At 34.2% G+C, this 20,419-nt stretch overlaps 1 protein-coding gene across 1 annotated transcript in view; it reads right to left on the reverse strand.

Moving 5' to 3' along the window:
- The window catches only part of LRP6 (LDL receptor related protein 6), a 179,145-nt gene that overhangs the window by 19,605 nt on the left and 139,121 nt on the right, over positions 1-20,419 (reverse strand). Inside the window, exons 16-19 of the mRNA XM_079140029.1 lie at positions 15,151-15,360; positions 12,606-12,731; positions 1,743-1,979; positions 616-726 (exon numbers count right to left, since the gene is read on the reverse strand). Coding sequence (XP_078996155.1) covers positions 616-726; positions 1,743-1,979; positions 12,606-12,731; positions 15,151-15,360 — 684 coding nt within the window. The remainder of the gene's footprint in view (positions 1-615; positions 727-1,742; positions 1,980-12,605; positions 12,732-15,150; positions 15,361-20,419) is intronic.

Raw genomic sequence — 20,419 nt, forward strand, 5'->3', positions numbered from 1 at the left:
AAGTCTTCTAGCCATTGAGAAACTGGCAGAAACACTTAAGAGAAAACAATGGTCAACAGTTAAGCCCAAACAGGGAATAACGTTCAAAAACTAAGTTGAGATCACTAACTAATTTCATCCTATCTAAATTATTTGAGATGTTTGTGACTTTTTAGTTGTAGCACAACTGTGTTTATTCATTCCTGTGCTTTATGAAATATTTCTGTGAATATTTTTATTCATAAGAAAACTGCTATCTTTTTAAAACAATTTTTTTTATTCATAGATGGACACAATTCCTTTATTTATTTATATGTGGTGCTGAGGATTGAACCCAGTGCCTTACATGTGCTAGGCAAGTGCTCTACCACTGAGCCAGGATGACTCCAGCTCAGAAAATTCTTACCTTTAAGAAATTATTAAAAACAAAACAGAATAAAAAAATATATATATATACATATACATATATATATAAAAAAAACCAAATTTCTGGCACAAATAACGAGCTTAATATTAGTACTTAATAAGAAAATCTTGATAATAAATAGAGCACATGAAGAAAATGGAAAAGTATTTTAAAGTTTCTCAAGTTCTCCATTGAGAGTAAATTATATATAAGGTTTTATTCCTACTTACAACAATCCAGTTCATCAGATTTGTCACTGCAATCCACATTATGATCGCATTTCTTATGCTTTCCAATACACTGACCATTGGCACAGCGAAACTGATCAATTAAACAAAGTACTGGAAAAAATGCAAATAGTTTTTTTTATTTTTACCATTATATAAAGCCAAATTCTGGCAAGAATTAAAAGATGCTTTCTGAATACAAATGAAAATGCATTAAAGCTTTTAGATACACTCTAAATATTATTTTCTGGGTATTCCCATTGGTACAAAGAAAAGAATAGCAGAAACAGGAACCTAACAGAAAATTTCTTACTTTGCTCTTTAAATTCCTCTTTTGCTAATAAAGTTTTCTTGTTTACCCTAAAGAATTCTAGAGAACTTATTTGTACTGTGTGAGGTTAGTGAGGGAAAGAGAGAAAAAAATTTTAGATTGTAGCAAGTAAATCTATAAAATCAGATTCACAAAGACTACTTTTAAATAGTGAGGGCCTAATCTTTTGGTCCCATTTCTCAATTTTCAGAGCTATGGTTTGGATATGGTTTGAGTGTTCCCCCAAAAGATTCATGTATGTGTTGGCAGCAGGTCCTCAGTGTGGTATGGTGAAGAGTTGGCAGAACCTTGAGGAGCCTACTAGAATGTCATTAGGACCCCATTCTCAGAATGGATTAAGGTAGCTGGCACCGGTCTCTTGACTGAGTTCTCCAGAAAGGGCTGTTATGAGAACAAATCTGGCCCCTCCCCTTGCTCTGGCTTCCTGTCTTGGGAGGTGATCTTTTTTTTCTCACAAGTGCACCTTCATTGGGGTTGCCAACTGCCAAAAGGCTTTCACCAGAGCACCAACTGATGCCAGCACCATGCCCTTGAACCTCCAGAACTATGAGCTAAATAAACCTCTTTATAAATTACCCAGCCTCAGGTATTTCATTTAAGTTAGAAAAAAAACGACTGAACACACTTATCAGTAAAACCTTATGCATATGAAATGAGTTCAAGTAATTCGGAACATGGCATTATGTTCATGATATGATCAAATGTACTTGAAACACCCCAAATCTACCACTGAACCAAACTAATAAACTAAATTTTAAACAACTTGATGGAAAAATAATTTTCTGAGAAGTCTGATTACCTTCACAGTTCTTCTCATCTGATTTATCCTGGCAATTTGCATCTCCATTGCATCGGAGGGCACCATCAATACACTGCCCACTGGCACACTGGAACTGGGACTCTGAGCATACAGGACAGTTGAGTTCATCACTGTGGTCTTCACATTCAGTAAACCCATCACACCGCCAAGCCACAGGGATACAGTCAATTTCCCCAGTGAAACAAGTAAACTGCTGAGGAGAACATGTTGGGGGTTCTTCAAATGAAAAAGGAGAAAGGAATGATAAAAGCACAGTAATGGTCAAGCATTTATACTCAAGTGAAGTTCATTTAATAATAAACATATACAAAGCACTTTATGATTTCAAAAATAACCTAAGAAAATCACTATAATCACCAACCTCTAACTTTAAAAAAAAATTTTTTTTTCTTACTATTTTTTGTGGTGCTTAGACTTGAACCCAGGGCCTTATGCATACTAGGCAGGCACTCTACCACTGACCTATATTTCCAGCCCTCCAAACATTTCAAAGTTAGCCTAGAACTAATAAGTCCTCTAGCTCCAAGGTTCTCTCCTCACAATCCACTGACTTTTCTTCAGTGGATATGCTAAGCCAGAACTATTTTACAATAATTCTAAGTGTCATTTGCTTTTTTCACTACATTTGCACAGATGCTATAAAAGGAATGGTTTGTGAAACTGTTGGTACCTTGGCAGACTCAAGGCAATTGTACCAAGCTATACTAGCAGTCACTGTACTCTATACAGCCACAAACCCACAGGTTAAGCAAACAAAAGGGCCAGTTTCACTTAAGAATGTTTGTGATGAGCTAGGCATTGTTGCACATCCCTGTAATCCCAGTTATTTGGGAGGTTGAGAAAGGAAGATTGCTAAATTCAAGATCACCTGGGCAACTCTTTGAGACTCTGACTCAAAATAAAGGTTGCTCAGAGGTAGAACATTCCTGGGTTCAATACCCAGTACTGCAGGGGAAAAAAAGTGTGAAGAACCAATAAAAATATAAATTTTATTAAAATCATCTTTTTAGTGTGAATGTCCTTTTTTTTGAATATACATGAAAGTACAGTGTATTTTGACATATTATACATACATGGAGTATAACTGATTCTAATTAGGATTCCATTTTTTGTGGTAAAATCAACTTCTGAGTGCATCTCTCTTCAATACTGTTTGATGAACTGGAAATAACCAAAAAAGCTCATGTTGCAAACATAAGCATGACAGTTTCTAGTGGAAAGCCTTTTTCAAATTGTGAGCACAAATCAAAATGGAGTACTTTTTACTTGAAAGAATAACACATAAACTATAGCTAATTACACTTGGTTATTAGGCAAGACCTTTTTTAAAAAAAAAAAATGAACCAAGTGAACCTGTTTCTTCAGCAAAAACAATGGATAATATTAGTGGCAAATTATATTAAAGCTTTCAATTAGAAATTAGATTTTGAAAAACTTCTATCCAACATTGTTATCTTGACAGATTTCCAGCACTTAAAAGATGTTTTTCTGATGAGACTAATGGTAATATTAACAAATGTGATTTGTGTGTGTGTGTGTGTGTGTGTGTGTGTGTGTGTGTGTGTGTGTTTTACTGGGAACTGAACCCAGGAGCTCTCTACAATTGAGCCCTATCCCCAGCCAATTTTTTTAAAATCAATCTATCTGTCCATCCGTGCATACTCTGTTTATCTATTTGTCTTGAAATAGGATCTTGCTAAATTGCTAAGGTTGGACTTTAACTTTTGATCCTCCTGTCTCAGTCTCCCAAGTCTCTGGGACTACAGACATATGCCACCATAACCAATTAAGAAATGTAATTTTTTGAAATCATATGATAAAATGAATCAAAATCTGAAGACCTGGGAATTTCTGAATGAAATTCTAATACTTCCAAATGATCAAGATATAAGATTGTAAAATCATGCCTGGGTAAAAATATCCATACATCAATTCAGAGATCTCCTCCTAGGAAATCTGTGCTTTTCGTTTGAAGATTCAGGATCTTACTATGTTGCTTAGGCTGGCACCAAACTCCTGGACTCAAGAAGTCCTCCTGCCTTAGTCTCCTGTATAGCTTGGACTATATATGTGCCACCGTACCCAGTCAGATCAGTTCATTTTAATATAACAGATCATTAAAAGTTAATTGATAATGGTTTCAAATTCTGCACTGCAACTAAACCTAAAGGAAGCTATCACTTGTCAAGATTTGGTAAAGTATCCCAGATGAATATCCATAATTATTTGAAAACTATTGTTAGGCTATTCTTCCAACTATGTATCTGTTGTGAGACCAATATTTTCTTCATATATTTAGACCAAAACTACATATCACAATAGAATGAATGTACAGTAGTCCACGAAAGCAAAATTTCTCACTAAAAATTATTTTGCCTTAAAAATAGTTAATTTTTAAATATTTGATTTATGAGAGCATATAAAGTTTTATTATTACTTTTAACAGTTTTTAAAGTTCTTGGTTTTAAATTCTGGTACAGTAAATATAAATACAACATATGAAAACAAGCTCTCTGGGGTCTTCAATTTTTAAAATGTAAAAATATACTGGGAACAAACAGTTTGAGCACTGAAATTAAAGCTCAATTTCCTTGTTTTTATAAATGAGGAAACTAAGGCTCAGAGGGGCTAAGTGACTGCACAAGGTCACAGAGCTTCTTGTAAAATAATGGATGATTAATAAAAAAAAAAAAAAAAAGATTAGGGGCTGAAGAGATAGCTCAGTTTGTAGAGTGCTTGCCTTGCAAGCACAAGGCCCTGGGTTCGATCCCCAGCACTGCAAAAAAAAAAAAAAAAAAAAAAAAAAAAAAAGATTAGAATGGCCATGTCCTTACTTCTAGCACATTGCCTCTACTACTTTATCATGGTTTCTTTAAAACTCTTCTGTTGGGCTGGGGTTGTGGCTCAGTGGCAGAGCACTTGCCTAGCATGTGTGAGGTACTGGGTTCAATTCTCAGCATTGCATAAAAATAAATGAATAAAATAAAGGTCTATCAACATCTAAAAAAAAATTTTTTTTTAAAAACCTTACCTGTTACATTCTCTAGGGAACATACAACTTTATTATAAGACCATGGATCTGAAAATCCCTTATCTTTAAAATAGAATATTACAGACTATAGGGGAATATTTTACCTGGAGAATTTGAAGGATTCTTTTCTAAGGGCTTATTATGTATTCAGCAACTATAGCAAATCATATGGTGAATTAAAAATTCATAAAACAGCTTTGAATTTGGTTTTAGATAGGGCCCAATAAACAAAACTGATAGCATTACTCTGAAGTGTATATCATGAAAACTGTGGTCACAAGTGCTATAATTCAGGAAAAGGGAAGAAAACAACAGCTAGCAAAGGTTTTGTAGAGTACCAGGAGACCAGATGAACCTTGAAAAATGAGTAAGATTTAGGACAAGCACGCAAGAAGAGAAATACATCCCTGAAATATCAGAAGAAAAGCTACAGAAGCAAAGCAAAACAGAACATAGTGGTCATCAACTTCAAAACAAAAATAGTGAACAGTGAGCAAGTTGGGAAGACATACAAAATGAGATGGAGAGGTTAAGATGGGTTCAAATGAAACAATGTTTTAAAAGTGAAGTAGAGGAATTTATCTCCACTGTAAAATCAATACTAAATTATGAAAATACTTATATGCAAATCTTCATTGCCGTGTTAGTCTAAATAACCAAAAATTGAAAACAATTTAAATGTCTCCCAGGAGAGCAATAAAATTGTGGTGGTATATAATGAACTACTACTCAGCAATATAAAAGATAAACTACCAATACGCTCTACAGTATTCAAATTTTATGTACTCTTAAAATATATTATGCAGGAAACCTAGACACACAAAAAATTACATGTAATGATTTCATTGATACAAAACTCAAGAAAAGACAAAATTAGTCTACAGAGCTAAAAATCACAACAGTGGTTACTTTTGGAAAAGGAGAAATTACCAGCAAGGGACATGAAGGTATTAATTAATTGATTTGATTTTTGTGGCACTGGGGATTGAACCAAGGGCCTTGCCCATGCTAGGCAAGTGCTCTGATATGAGATAAAGCACTAGCCTGAAAACAGTTTTCTCAATGGTAAAATGCTATATCTTGATTTGGGTATTGGTATCATAGTTGTACACTTTTCCAAAACTTATTATTCAATTTAATATACACATTAAAAATAATCACTATGGGGCTGGGGCGATAGCTCAGTTGGTAGAGTGCTTGCCTCACAAGCACAAGGCCCTGGGTTCAATCCCCAGCACCACACACACACAAAAAAATAATAATAATAATAATCACTAAATGAACAGTGAAACCAAAGGCCCTTTTCTAACTGGAAGATGAGATCTTGATTCAGTTTTACCTATGTTATTAACAAAGGAAATTTTTCTAGAATTTAACTTTTAAAGTAACAGGTACTCTGATATGGAAAGACATGATTTTGTTATTGTTATAGTAAAACATAAGTGACATAAAACTTACCAACTTAATCATTTCGAAACATATAGTTCAGTGGCATTAAATTATTGTGCAATATTTGCTGTTTTTTTTTTTTAACCTCCCCCAAATAGCAGAGCTTAACTTTTACATACTTGGGTGGTCCTCTGATTACTTTTTCTCCCCCTTCAGACTAGGGATTGAACACAGAGGTACTTCACTTACTGAGCTACATCCCCAGTCCTTTCTATATTTTTTATTTTGAGACAGGGTCTCACTCAATTGCTTAGGATCTTGGCTCAGGTTGGCCTCAGACTTGTGATCCTCCTGCCTCAGTCTCCCAAGCCACTGGAATTACAGCACGTGCCACTGCATCCAGCTTAATTACACTCTATCCTGAAGTTCTTCAAATTCCTATAGTTTAAGACTACCTGTGGCTGCTAATCCATATGTGCATTACTTATATTTTAAAAAACTGAGCCCTCTGCTTCCCAGCCACCATAAACTGAGTAGCTTTCCTCCATCATGTCCTTTAGCCATGATGTTCTGCCTCATCTAAGGCCCACAGCAGTGGACTCTGCCAACAGGGCTGAACCTCTGAAACTAATGAAACCTGGAGATTAAGAACAGTCAAGCCTCTAGAACCCAGCGCTGAGGACCCAGGACCTAGGAAGCTCCCTTGAGAGACTTCTTTCTCTTGGGCATGCTACTGTAGAATGCAAGATTGACAGATTGATAGCCTAAAGATCTACACTATACTCTTGTCTTGCCTGCTTGCTCAAATATTAAGAGTTTCTGAAGAAATTATGATAAATTTCTAATTCTCAGTAATCAGTCAGGGTTTCCCAAAAAAAAGAAAAGGTGCCCTTCAATAGATGAATGGATAAAGAAAATGTGGTACCTATACACAATGGAATGTTACTCAGCCATAAAGAAGAACAAAATTATGGCATTTGCTGGTAAATGGATGGTACTGGAGTATATGAGAAATAAGCCAATCCCAAAAAACCAAAGGCCAAATGTTCTCTCTAATATGTATCTGCTGACTCACAATAAGTGTGTGTGTGGAGGGGGCATTGAAGTTCACTGGATTAGACAAAGAGGAATGAAGGGAAGTGGGATGGGAATAGCAAATACAGTAGAACGAATTGGACATAACTTTCATATGTTTGTGTGTAAATACACGATCAGTGTTACTCCACATCATGCACAACCACAAAAATGGGAAGTTATACTCCATATATGTATGTTAAAATACATTTTACTGTCATGTATAACTAAAAAGAACAAATAAAAAAGAAAAAAAAATAGGATGTTTATGTGTACAGATAGATGAATAGATTACTTTAAGGAACTGCCACAGGATTATGGAGGTTTAGGGAGTCCAGAATCTGATGGGGGAAACAAGCAGGTTGAAGACTCAGGAAAAGAGCTCCAACTGATCCAAAGGCAGTGTGCTGGTGAACAAAATGAGCTGTTGCTGCAGATGAACTCTAAATGCAGACTGACAGCAGAATTTATTCTTCTTTGGGTGGGGTCAGCCTTTTAATCTTTTCAGGCCTTTTAATCTATTCAACGGATTAAGTATGGCTAACCCACATTGTGGAGGGTTACTAACTTAAAATCCAGCAATTTAAATGTTTATCTCATCCAAAAATGCCCATTCAGAATGTTTGACCACTATGTAGGCACCATGGCCTGACCATGTTGACACATAAAAATAATCATCACACTTGGTATTACATTTTGTGATTATTTACAAACTGATTTTCATTTACTGATGTACCTATGACATTCCTATTTCACACTGTAAAAGAATAAAATGTTTTGTAAAAATAAGAAAAACATATCTATGTACATTAAAACAAAAGAAAAACATCTTTAAATTAACTGATTATAAAAAAATTATACTAAATAATTGTTTGTGACATGTATTGGCAATTTTAATCTTTCTCAGCCACATCTCCAAGATAAAATACTTGAAATCTTTCTGAAGAATTTATCGTTTTTACTATGACTTGTTAATTTTTTTTCTTGTAATATTTCCTTCAGTTTTCTTCAGAGTTGCATTTTTGTGGCTAATAAATCCCTGATTAGTCATGGCAAATTCTACTAACGGTAGTATAGTATAGTCAATTTTTCCATAATTAAATATGTAAATATCTTAACATAGGTAGTCACAGGTACAGTCTTTTTGTCTCTACGCAGATTAGCATTTTTGACAAGTATTTTCAGGAGATATCAAGTCATTTTGTGATTATTTTTATTAGGATTTTATTTTGAACCCGGGGGGTACTTAACCACTGAGCAACATCCTCAGCCATTGTTATTTTTTTTTTTTTTTTTTTTTTTTTTTTAGCCATTGTTATTTTGAAACAGGTCTTGCTAAGTTGCTGAGGTTGGCTTTGAACTGGTGATCCCCTTGCCTCAGCCTCCTGAGCCACTGGGATTATAGGAATGCACCACTGTGCCTGGCTCTTTGTGATTATTTAATGTTTTGTCAAATGTAAATGCTATAAAAATACAGGACTTTTCTATGTTATTCCATTCTAGTGGAGAATATAACTATATCCAGTAAAAACAGGAGCTCCATTCTTTTTGTAAGTCAAGATACTCAAAGGGACAATTAGATTTCAAATTTAAATTTCATACACTATTTGAGATCTCATTCTTCACTTTAGTTCCTGTATGACTTCTTACAGTAGTTTCTTTGTGGTGTGGCATACATATTGAAGAATGAACAAATAATAAGTTGTACAACTTGGTAAAATGTCACTAAATGATCAACACCAATGTAACTACCACTCAAAAAAAAAAAAATTACTGAGTCCCCAGAAGTTTCCCTTGATATCTTTACCATCATCATTGCTATTGTTTCAGCTGAGAAAAATAACTCACACTATTAAGTTTTATTAAGCAATGCAATATTTAAGTAATTTAGTATGCATTTATGTGTAAGAGACAAAGCGACAGACATAGTATATTCAATATCTATTTGATTATATCTTACAATGCCATCCACAGAAACACTATGAGTAACAGCTGCCTATTAAATATTTGATCTACTTCTGTTTTGATTTGAAGATGAAAAATTAGGTGAACCCATCTCGACATGTTCATTAATAAGGATGGACAGTCTAAGAATCAGACACTAGCATATGTATAGATCCATCACACAAAGCCCAGAACAACCATTTGGAAAACCTAGTGCCAGCTATTCACAAAGTAATGTAGTTAAGTGCGTTCTCCTAGGTACATACAAAGTAATGTAGTTAAGTGCGTTCTCCTAGGTACATGGCTACAGGCTGGCAGATTCCTGGAAATCTCATCAAGAGAATAAGAGATGTGGCAGGAAGTATTCTTGCTGAATGTGGAGAAACCAATAAATCATCCCGCTTTTTCCCCCTTGTCCTGTATTTAGAATGAAATGAAAAATAAGACATGGAAGATAGTCTGATGGAAAGATAGTATTGACTTCGAAACTGATAAAACTAATTGGAGAACCTAGCTTTGGTTTCCAGGCCAAAGAACTTGGTAAACTCACCCAAGTGAAACTCTGTCTGCTAAACACATATACTAATCTAGGTTAACTGCCTTGAATAGGTGGAGAGGAAATAACAAAATTAATCCCCAGGGCTTGTGGATGTTCAATAGATAGCTTTGCTAATTCAAAAACATGGATCAATGGCTATGATATCTTTGTCAATCAATAACAAATACTTTCCATATGGAGAGGAATTAAGAAGGAATGAAGAAAGAAACCTGGACATTACAGGGTCACTGTCAATCTGCACAAGAAAGCAAAACCAAAGAAATGGAGGTTCTTCTTAACATTAGTCATTACATATAACCTCTATGCAGAGACTGAGCATATGTATAAATGTTGCCTTGCACTATGATCAGGATTAATTTAATTATTAAAAACCTTACAAGCCAGGCATAGTGGCTCACACCTGTAATCCCAGCAGCTTAAGGTTGAAGTAGGAAGATAGTAAGCCGAGGCCAGTAGAAGCAACTAAGCAAGGCCCTAAGGAATTTAATGAGACCCTGTCCGAAAACTGAAAAAAATAAATAAATAAAAAAATAATAATAATAAAGGGCTGGGAATGTGGCTTACTAGTTAAGCGCCCTAGGTTCAATCCCAGGTACAAAACAAACAAACAAAAAAACCTACAGTAATCACATCTGCCTAGATGAGAACGATGTATTTGTCCTCAGAATATAATGAGTTAATTATATGGAAAAAATTAATGTGCCCATGACTGCTGGTTTATATAGCATTACAGTATTAATTGTATCAGCCTTTCAAATAACATATAGACCTTGATAAATAATCTAGATTCCCAGGAATTATACATTTCTCTCATTGACAACGCTAGGTAAAATTCTAAGGGTCTATGCATAAATCAAGTGACAGGAAAAAGTGATTCTAATATGTACACTTCTAAACAAGAAAACCTGACCTGTATTCCATGCTACAATTTAAAATACATCAGTAAAAGGCTGATACATTAACAATTTTGGGAAAGGAAACAGTAATCATTAAGACAATTTTGGCCTCATTAAAGCAATTTATGTGACAATAAGTTATTTTTCTAATAAGGCTACAAGATTTTTTAACAAATTTGTAAGAATAACAACACTGGCAATAATGTTTACTTTTACCTACTAAATTCCTACTTACTACACAATGTAATAGATGTAAGCTACTGGAATGTTTCTTTATACACAGTAAGAACTTAAAAAACAAGCTAGTACGACTTGTTATTTTATAAGAAAATTTAGGTAGATTAAAATATACCACATAGTCATTAAAATAATAGGAGTTTGTTTTTGTTTTTGTTTGTTTGGTTTTGGTACTGGGAACTGAACCCAGGGGCACTCAACCACTGAGCCACATCCACAGTCCTTTTTTGTATTTTATTTAGAAAACAGGGTCTGAGTTGCTTATGGCCTTGCTAAGTTGCTGAGGCTGGCTTTGAACTTGCGATCCTCCTGCTTCAGCAGCCCCAAGCTGCTGGAATTACAGGCATGCACCACCACACCCAGCCTGGAGAAATTTTTAATACTATCTAAATTGATAAATATGAACAGAATGGGGCGGACTTCTTATAATAAGCTTGTATATAGTAAGTGAAAAAATGTTTACACTTTTACTCATAATAAAAAGCCTTTGCTAAAGAGTTAAAACAAGTTAGAAAAATAAAATTTACTTGTAATCCCACTTTGTCAACAATTTTTATAGTTTTGAATGTATGCTAGCTTTAAATCTTGGCTTACAGATGTATGTATTTAATTTTTATCAGAGAAGAAAACACTTATTTTTTTCTTTCTTTCTTTTAAGGTACTAGGGATAGAACCCAGAGCTTCATACATGCTATGCAAACACTCTACTGCTAATCTACAACATTTTAATAAATCTTTCCTTCACTTGAGCCAAATATATTTTTGCATCAGCTTCATGACATAGCATTTAGTAGCTGTATGAACTTGTTATTTTACTGAATAATTTTCCAAACAACAAAAATTAGATTGTTTAAAATTTCTATCATTATAAATAACAGCATGACAGTCTTTTTTCCTTTCATTGAATTAACTCAGAATTATTCCCAACAGGAATTCTGAATTAAGGGTAAGAAAATTATTATGGTGCTTGATATTGCCATATTATGATTTAATGAAGAAATGTACCAATCTGTTATGCCTTGTAAGTAATTAAACAAACTTCACAATATAATCACTATATTCTTGGTAGTTTAAAAAATTATAATTATTTTTTATTTTATTAACTAGGTAAATACAAAAAGCAACAGAGAACTATTAATGGATAGAACAAAAGAACATTCTTTTCACCAGATGTTTCCCAACAATGATACATAAACTGACATAATCCAGAAATCAGTGGATATAGATTACAAGAGGTGATATTAATTAATCTTGCTACCCTCTGGGAAGGTAGGGAAGTTACCATAATTATTAGGAAATATACTCATTCACAGGCTGAAAATGTGGCAAATACATATACAATGAAATACTACTTTGCCTTAAAAAAGAAGGAAACGCTATCATTTGCAACAAACAAACCTAGAGATCATAAAGTTAAATGAAATAAGCAAGGCACAGAAAGACAAATATCACATAATTCCACTTATATGTAGAATGTAAAAGTCAAACTCAGAAACAAAGATTAAAATGGTGATTTTCAGGGGATGAGGGGAAGGAGAGCTGAGGGGATGAGGAGAGAGAAAATAACTCAAAAACCTAGTACAGTGCAGATGAATGGAACACAAGTAACCAATTTAATTAGGTAATTTCACTGCCTAATCATAGAAGGCTAAAACCACAGTATGAAATATAGTGGCATTTAGACTGCCACAAGAAAATTATGATGTATTTACCTCCACAAGATAGCTCATCTTGAAGCAGAACCAAGTGCACGGGGCAAGAACACCTTGTAGTACCATCTCCTTTCACAAGACAAATATGGGAACAGCCACCATTATCCTGGGCACAAGGGTGCTGTCCTGGAAAAAGGAACAATTATAAAAGTCGGTTATTTTATGAACTACATGAAACCCAAGTGTAAAATCAGCTTGGACTTTACTTCCATAACATCATTCTTCACTCCATCCCCATACAACCTATAAGAATAGATTTATACCTAACCACTGTTGCTGTTATTTTTATATACTTACTGATATAGTGGTTTTATATATATACACACACACATATACATAAAAACAACATGATATTACAGGCTTATGTTAATTTTGTTTTTCTTCCAAAGATATGATTTTTAAATTTTTAAATATTTTTTAATTGTAGATGGACATGATATCTTTATTTTTATGTGGTGCTGAGAATTGAACCCAGTGCTTCGCACATTAAGCAAGCACTCCACCACCGAGCCACAACCCTCAGCTCCTTCTGTTAATTTTGTAAACAAGAAAAGCTAATTAATAGAACTAATAGAAACATTGCTAGGGAATCCACTGAGACCTGGATATCATTCTATTGTAAGAACTCTTTTAAGATTTTATCTCAGAAATTTTATCTTTTAAAAGATAAAATGATTTCACCTAAAAGGTGTATTTTAGTGAGGAATCCATTGAGAATTAAAGTTATTAGGAGAAAAAACTTAAAATCACATGGAATTGAACTATTCAGAGACAGACAAAAAATTATCGCTTGGTCAATTGCAAAGGGTAACTTGCAGTATCACAAATGTCTAATTTCCTCAAATTTGGGCAAAGTTAGAGAAACAAAACATTAGGCAAAACATTTTAAAATATGGTTCACAAACTGTATTTTAAAAAATCATTGCTCTGAATTTTCTATTTAGTTTGTGTTACAAGCAACTTGACCTGTCATCACACACACACACACACAAACCCCAAAACAGCATTTAATGTACCATCATTTATTATCCAACTTTCATCTAAATTAACATGTTACGCTTGTTTGTGTTGATGAGATTGACAAAATCAGCCATCTATGAAAGATTGTCCAAAACAGACATCACTTATATTAGAAAATACAATCTATACAGCAATGTCTCTCAATCTTTAATTCCATGAAACTTTTAACAAAAATATCATTCTCTTATGTTATTAGAAACTTTAAAATATGTTTTCCTAAATATAAAAACAAAAAAGATACTCTTAGCCGAAATTCTTAAAAAAAAAAAAAAAAAAAAATCCATTGAGTTTTTCTGCAAAAACAAATATTCATTTATCAACTAAATGATGCAGGTACTGTCATTATTACCTTATTTCTATTAAATGCCTAGTCCAAGTTACAACATAAAATGACAAAAATTCTAACTTTCTAATTCTCAAATACCTTTAATTTTACAGCCTAATTCATGATCGGTGGCAACATAATGAACACCTGAAATGAACAAGGAATGGCTTTCACATTCCCTCATTTTCTTTTCATGCTTCAACTCTACTGGAAAGCACTGAGCTGAGACGGTAAGGCATTATAATGGTTCCCTCTCTAGTTTTCCATTAAATTTTAGCACTATCATAATCTAAGTCCTATAATAATGACTGCTATGAGGACACTTTTGGTTATATACATGAATTAAAAAGAAATTAAGCCAAGATGTTTAGTCATTTTCCAAAGTTTTCATAAAATTTAAAAATCATAACTTTTTTTCTAAGTTAGGAATTAAAAAAACTTATCTAAAAGGAAAATAATAAATAAGCACTTACTGATTTAAGTCTTCTCTGTTTACATACTATATGTAGTTTATTTTGCTTTTGCTTAAAAATATCATTAATCCACAATAAGCATATTAATCTTTATATAAAATATAATTTTTGCCTTTGTTCAAACATTAAGGGTAAGGAGTGAAAAAGAGAAATAAAAGTTAATACCAGTATCTCAAAGTGACTGAAGGAGATAAAGAAAAGGCATGAAAAGCAGAGTTAATACTTATAGTCTGTGGTGTGTGTGTGTGTGTGTGTGTGTGTGTGTGTGTGTGTGAGAAAAGGCATGAAATGCAGAGTTAATACTTACAGTCTGTGTGGGTGTGTGTGTGTGTGTGTGTGAGAGAGAGAGAGAGAGAGAGAGAGAGAGAGAGAGGGAGTGTGTGTGTGTGTGTGTGTGTGTGTTGCTGAGGACAGAACCTAGGACTTCTTCGTGCATACTAGGCAAGTGTACCACTGAGCTATAACCTCAGCACAAATTTTTTTAAATTGGCAAGAACACGACTTTCTCCCATTCCTGCATTACAAGGAAATTATCAATTTGGAAAAGATTCCAGATGAGTTTGACATAAAGCTATAAACGTATAAAGAATTTGTTTTTTAAAAATGGCAAAACTAAAAGTACATGAAAATCTTGAAGATAAAAGAGGCCAAGAAGACATAAAAGTATATATCAGTTTCTTACAACACAAACAAGTCCTCCAATTAGCCTTAGTCCATCAGCACTTACTGTATTCCTGAAGGTTCAGCTCCTTTACTGCATGAATGTCACTAAGCTGGGCAATTCGAGCCTGGACTTTGGTTCTGCCCTCTCGACCTGTCATGTCAATTTTTTCAATCATTTGCTGCTGCTTATCAATCCAATAGAGCCAGTTTTCAAACACAGTTAGTCCCACAGGCTGCAAAATATTGGAGTCTTCTAACACTATCCTGTTGGCACCTTGGAAAAGGAGAACATTCAACAGCAATGATTAATTTTGTCAAATCATACTTTCAACCATTATTTAATGAATACCAGTTAGACTCCAAGTATGGGAAAGAAAAGGATGAGCTCTTTACCACAAAGCTTAAAACTCATGCTGAGAATATATACACATCAGAAAACAGACAATGAATCAATGTACTATCAAGAGTAAATAATTAAAAAAAAAAAAAAAAGAATAAATAGTAAGCTGGGTATAGGGACACACACCAGTAATCCCAGCTACTCAGGAGGCTGAGGCAAAAGGATCACAAGTTTAAGGCCAACCAGGTCAACATAGTGAGACCCTACCTCAAATTAAAAAATAAAAAGGGCTGGGAATATAGCTCAGAGGTGAAGCACCCCTGGGTTCATTACCAAGTACCACAATAAAGAGACAGTAAAATGTCTACTTTATAGAAATGTAGAAAAGAATTGAGCAGCTTATTTCATTTTTCATTTTAGTAGAGTCCATTTTCCAAACTTAATTTTATGGAAACTCCAATATAAAACAGATAAAAATGGCCCTTCTTTAAATGAAGCAGTGATGGTAAGCCCAGAGATTTATGCTTGGCACCCCCTACTAGGGGAGAACATCTGTGAAAATAACTCTGCCCTCATCCCACCTGGCTTCTCAGAACACAGAAAAAAGACTGACTCACTGGGTCAAGCCTTACCCCAAGACAAGAATTATTCCTATAACATCCCAAACACAGAGCTATCTAGACTCTGAAGAAGCAAGTTGTTTTATTGTTTGACAGTGTGAAAGTTCTTCCACAGAGGAGGCTGACATCTGAGTCCACACATGCCATTCCTTTATTCATTGCTTCTCCCTCACTCAAAAAAAAAAAAAGAAAAGAAAAGAAAAAAGAAAATAATATATATAATCCTTTCCCTTTTCTTCATAATAGTCCTTTGAATATATATGGAAAGTTTTCAAGATTTCTAATTAATGAGTTCAGTTAAAGAAAGACATTAGCTTATGTTTTAGGAATAACAAGGATAGTTCTAGGAAAGAGGCAAGCATAATGCTATGCTTTAATAAATGGAGAAAAGTGAAGAAACCAGAAAGGAAGGCACTACCTAAGTCAACATGGCAGATTAAGAACAAGGTTACTTATGTTCTCTACTAATACTAAATTGGTGGTGATGGGCAATAAAAGATTAGTGCATAAACTCATCCTGAGGATACGGAAGCACCAGGTATTTTAGAATGCAGCAAAGGGAGGATTTATATGGCTGGGGCTAGAAAGAGAATATTAACCAAAATTATGTTCAAGTTAAATAGCTCCTGGAACTCCTCCTTTAGTCTGGCAGAAGACTGAAAATAATCAGACTTTAATATACCAGGCAAAGACAAAAAGTTAGTGCCATAAATGGATTATCACAAGAGTATTACTTAAAAATCTTTCTAATGATAATACCATCCCCAACATCTTTTAAGAACACTAGGCAACCCATTTCTATTTTTTGGGGGGGGGGGGCGGGGGGGGTGTCAGGGATTGACCCAGAGGCACTTAACCATTAAGCCACATCCCCAACCCCTTTTTCATATTTTATTTAGAGACAGGGTCTCGCTGAATTGCTTAGGGCCTCACTCAGTTGCCGATGCTGGCTTTGAACTTGAAATCCTTCTGCCTCAGCCATGCCAAGCTGCTGCAACGCTGCATCCAGCCTGATATTAAATATAAAGACAAGTAAGGATCACCAAATATTTAAAGAAAACCTCTGTATAAAATTGAAACTGTCTGGGGTTATAGCTCCGTAGTAGAGCACTTGCCTATTATGTGTGACGCACTGGGTTCAATCCTCAGTACCACATGAAAATAAATAAAGGTCCATCGACAACTAAAATATATATTTAAAAAAAAATTGAAACTAATTTTAAATTGAAATAAGAGGAAAAACAAAAGCAGCAGAAAATAAATAAATTAGTCATTAAAACCCTATAGAACAGGATGCTTCAAGAGCAGAGCATTCAGAGGAAAAAACAAAATGAACAAACAAAACAGCTTTTGCAAATTAAAAGCATGACACTGGAAAAGTCAAAAAAACCTTTTTTTCAATAAGAAAGCTGGATGACAAATTTAAAAAGCGTTCCAAGAAAGTAGAAGAAAAAGAACTGTATAATAGGAGAAAAAAATATTTATAGCGGAGAAAGTTCAGCACCATCATATAAGGTACCTACCATTGGTATCTTGGTAGTCATCTCATATAAAACTCACAATAGCTAGATTGTGGAACCAACCTAGATGCCCTTCAATTGATGAATGGATAAAGAAACTATGATATATATATACACAATGGGATATTACTCAGTCATAAAAAGAATAAAATTATGGCATTTGCTGATAAATGGATGGAGCTGGAGAATGTCATGCTAAGTGAAATAAGCTAAGCCCAAAAAACCAAAGGTTGAATGCTTTCTCTGATAAGTGGATGATGATACATAAGGGGGGGGTGGGAGAGCAAGAGAAGAATGGAGGAAATCTGGATTGTGTAGAGGGAAATGGGGAGGGAGGAGTGGAGGAAGGAAAGATAGTGGACTGAGACAGACATCATTACCCTATGTACATGTATGATTACATGAATGGTGTGAATCTACATTGTGTACAACCATAGAAATAAAATTGTGCCCCATTTGTGTACAATGAATCAAAATGCAGCCTGTTTTTAAAAAAAAAAAAAAAAAAAACTATCACAGTATCACAGTGCTTGTGTTCAAGAAACATTTCTTTTGCTTGACAGTGGCCCCAAAGTACAAGATATGAAGGAGGTACGAGCGCATAAAACAGGGAAAGAGATTAACTCTGGTACTATGTGGTTACACTGCAGGGCATACAGGAAATAAAATATTTGAGGTTTGGTATTATCCATAGTTTCAGGCATCCACTGGAGATCATGGAACATATCCTCTAAGGAGAAGGGGGAAGACTATATAGATCTCTGCAAGAGAATACATTCATGTAAGAGAACTAAAAAGATAAGACTAGAGTATGTATAAGAATCTTATATATAATAAAAGTTGTGTATCAGAAAAGATGGATTATTTAGTCAATGGTGTTGAAAACTCAATTTGCCACACAGATTGGAAAAAAAAAAAACTTGGTTCCTTGTAAGTAAAAGGAGGCTCCTATATATCTGCAAATGAAGTACAAGATCACTACAGAAAAAACTATGAAGATGTACCAAAAACTATTAAACAAGACCAAAATGAAGGAAGGATATTCATGGTTATGGATAAAAAGAGTAAATTTCTTAAACATGCTAATTATCCTCCAATTCATATGTAACTAAATAATGAATTAATAGTCTGAATACATAAAGAATTCTAGAAATCCAAAATAGAAAAACGGCAGCTGGGCACAGTGGCACTCGCCTGTAATACCAGCTATTCTGGAGGCTGAGGCAGGAGGATTGCAAGTTCAAGGCCAGCCAGGGAAACTTAGTGAGACTCTGTCTCAAAAAATAGAAAAGAAGGGAAAATTAAAATGAACAGAGGCTGTGAACGGCAATTCACAAAAGAAATGTGAATTACCAATAAAAACATGACATTTTGTTAAGACTTGCTAGAAACAGGGTAATGAAAACTTTTATTAATGTGTTTTATCTTTTAAACTTACTGGATTGTCAAAAATCTGTAAGCCTGACAATAACAATAACAATAATATGAGTGGTAACTCTCATATATTACTGATACAAACTTCAAATTGATGTAATCACACTGGAGAGTAATCTATACCTGTTTAACAGACATACATACATGCACATATATGTCCATATTATATTTCAGAAATTCCACTAGTAATATTAGGCCTTGAAGAAATGTTTAAATGTTTGCACAGGGACATTTACTATGTTCATGGCAAAAAAAATTCAGAAATTTTTTTTAGACAGTGTAGATAGCTAAATAGACAAATAACAGAATAGTCATACAATAAAATGGTATTTAGCATTGAAAACAAACAACAGAGTTGGATCAACATGGATCATCTCAAAACCATAATTTTCCTGAAAAAAGCAATCTATAAAAGAATATATGATGGGACTATTTATATTACAAAGTGAAAAGATATATAAATGTGTGTGTGTTTGTGTTTGTGTGTGTGTGTGTATAGGTTAAATAAACACAAACACCTCAAAACATACATGGCAAAGAAAAACATCAAAAGTTACCTCTCGGGTAGAGAAGGAGGAGAATAGAAGGGTAGAAAGCGGGAGGGAGGATGAGGAGAATTGCTGAGGGGTGATATTTGCCAAGTTATATTGTTATATTATGAGGAAAATCCCATCATTATGTACAACTCTAATGCACCAATAAAAAAAGTGAGAAAAACAATTTAAAAAACGGAAGTTAACTCACTGAAGTTAAAAATAAGTGTGGCAGATAATCTCTTGATACCTTAAGTTATTTTCCAGACTTTCTTTAATGAACATGTGTTACTTTAATAACAAAAACCAAACATCATAAAAGAAGAGAAAGAGAGAAAAGGCAAGGGGGTGGGAAAACATCTTCAATAATAATACAAAAGCTGAAACATGGACATAAACAATTATTATACAAAACAGAGGTGAAATAAGAGACATAGGAAATCAGATCAGGGGAAGGATATACTATGGCAGACATGTGAATACACTTGCGTAACTAGGTATATGATTATTCAGAATCAGAGAAAGCAAAGGGGGCTCTAGAACCTGAAGAAAAGACAAAATTGTTTTGTTTTTATTTTTGTTTTTTGATACAGGGATTGAACCCAGGGGTGCTAAACTACTGAGCCACATTCCCAAGCCCTTTGAAAAAAAATTTTATTTTGAGACAGAGTCTCATTAATTTGCTTAGGGTGTTCCTAAAGTTGCTGAGGCTGGCTTTGAACTTGTAATCCTCCTGCCTCTGCCTCCCGAGCTGCTGAGATTACAGGCATGTGCCAATACATCTGGCCAGAATTGTTTTTTTATATTTTAAATTACAAATGTATTCAGAAATATAAAATTTGAAATAATATTCTTAACATTTTATAATGCTAACATTCCAAATCTT

This window comes from Sciurus vulgaris, assembly GCF_902686455.1.
Source record: "Sciurus vulgaris genome assembly, chromosome: 5".
Lineage (NCBI taxonomy): Eukaryota > Metazoa > Chordata > Mammalia > Rodentia > Sciuridae > Sciurus > Sciurus vulgaris.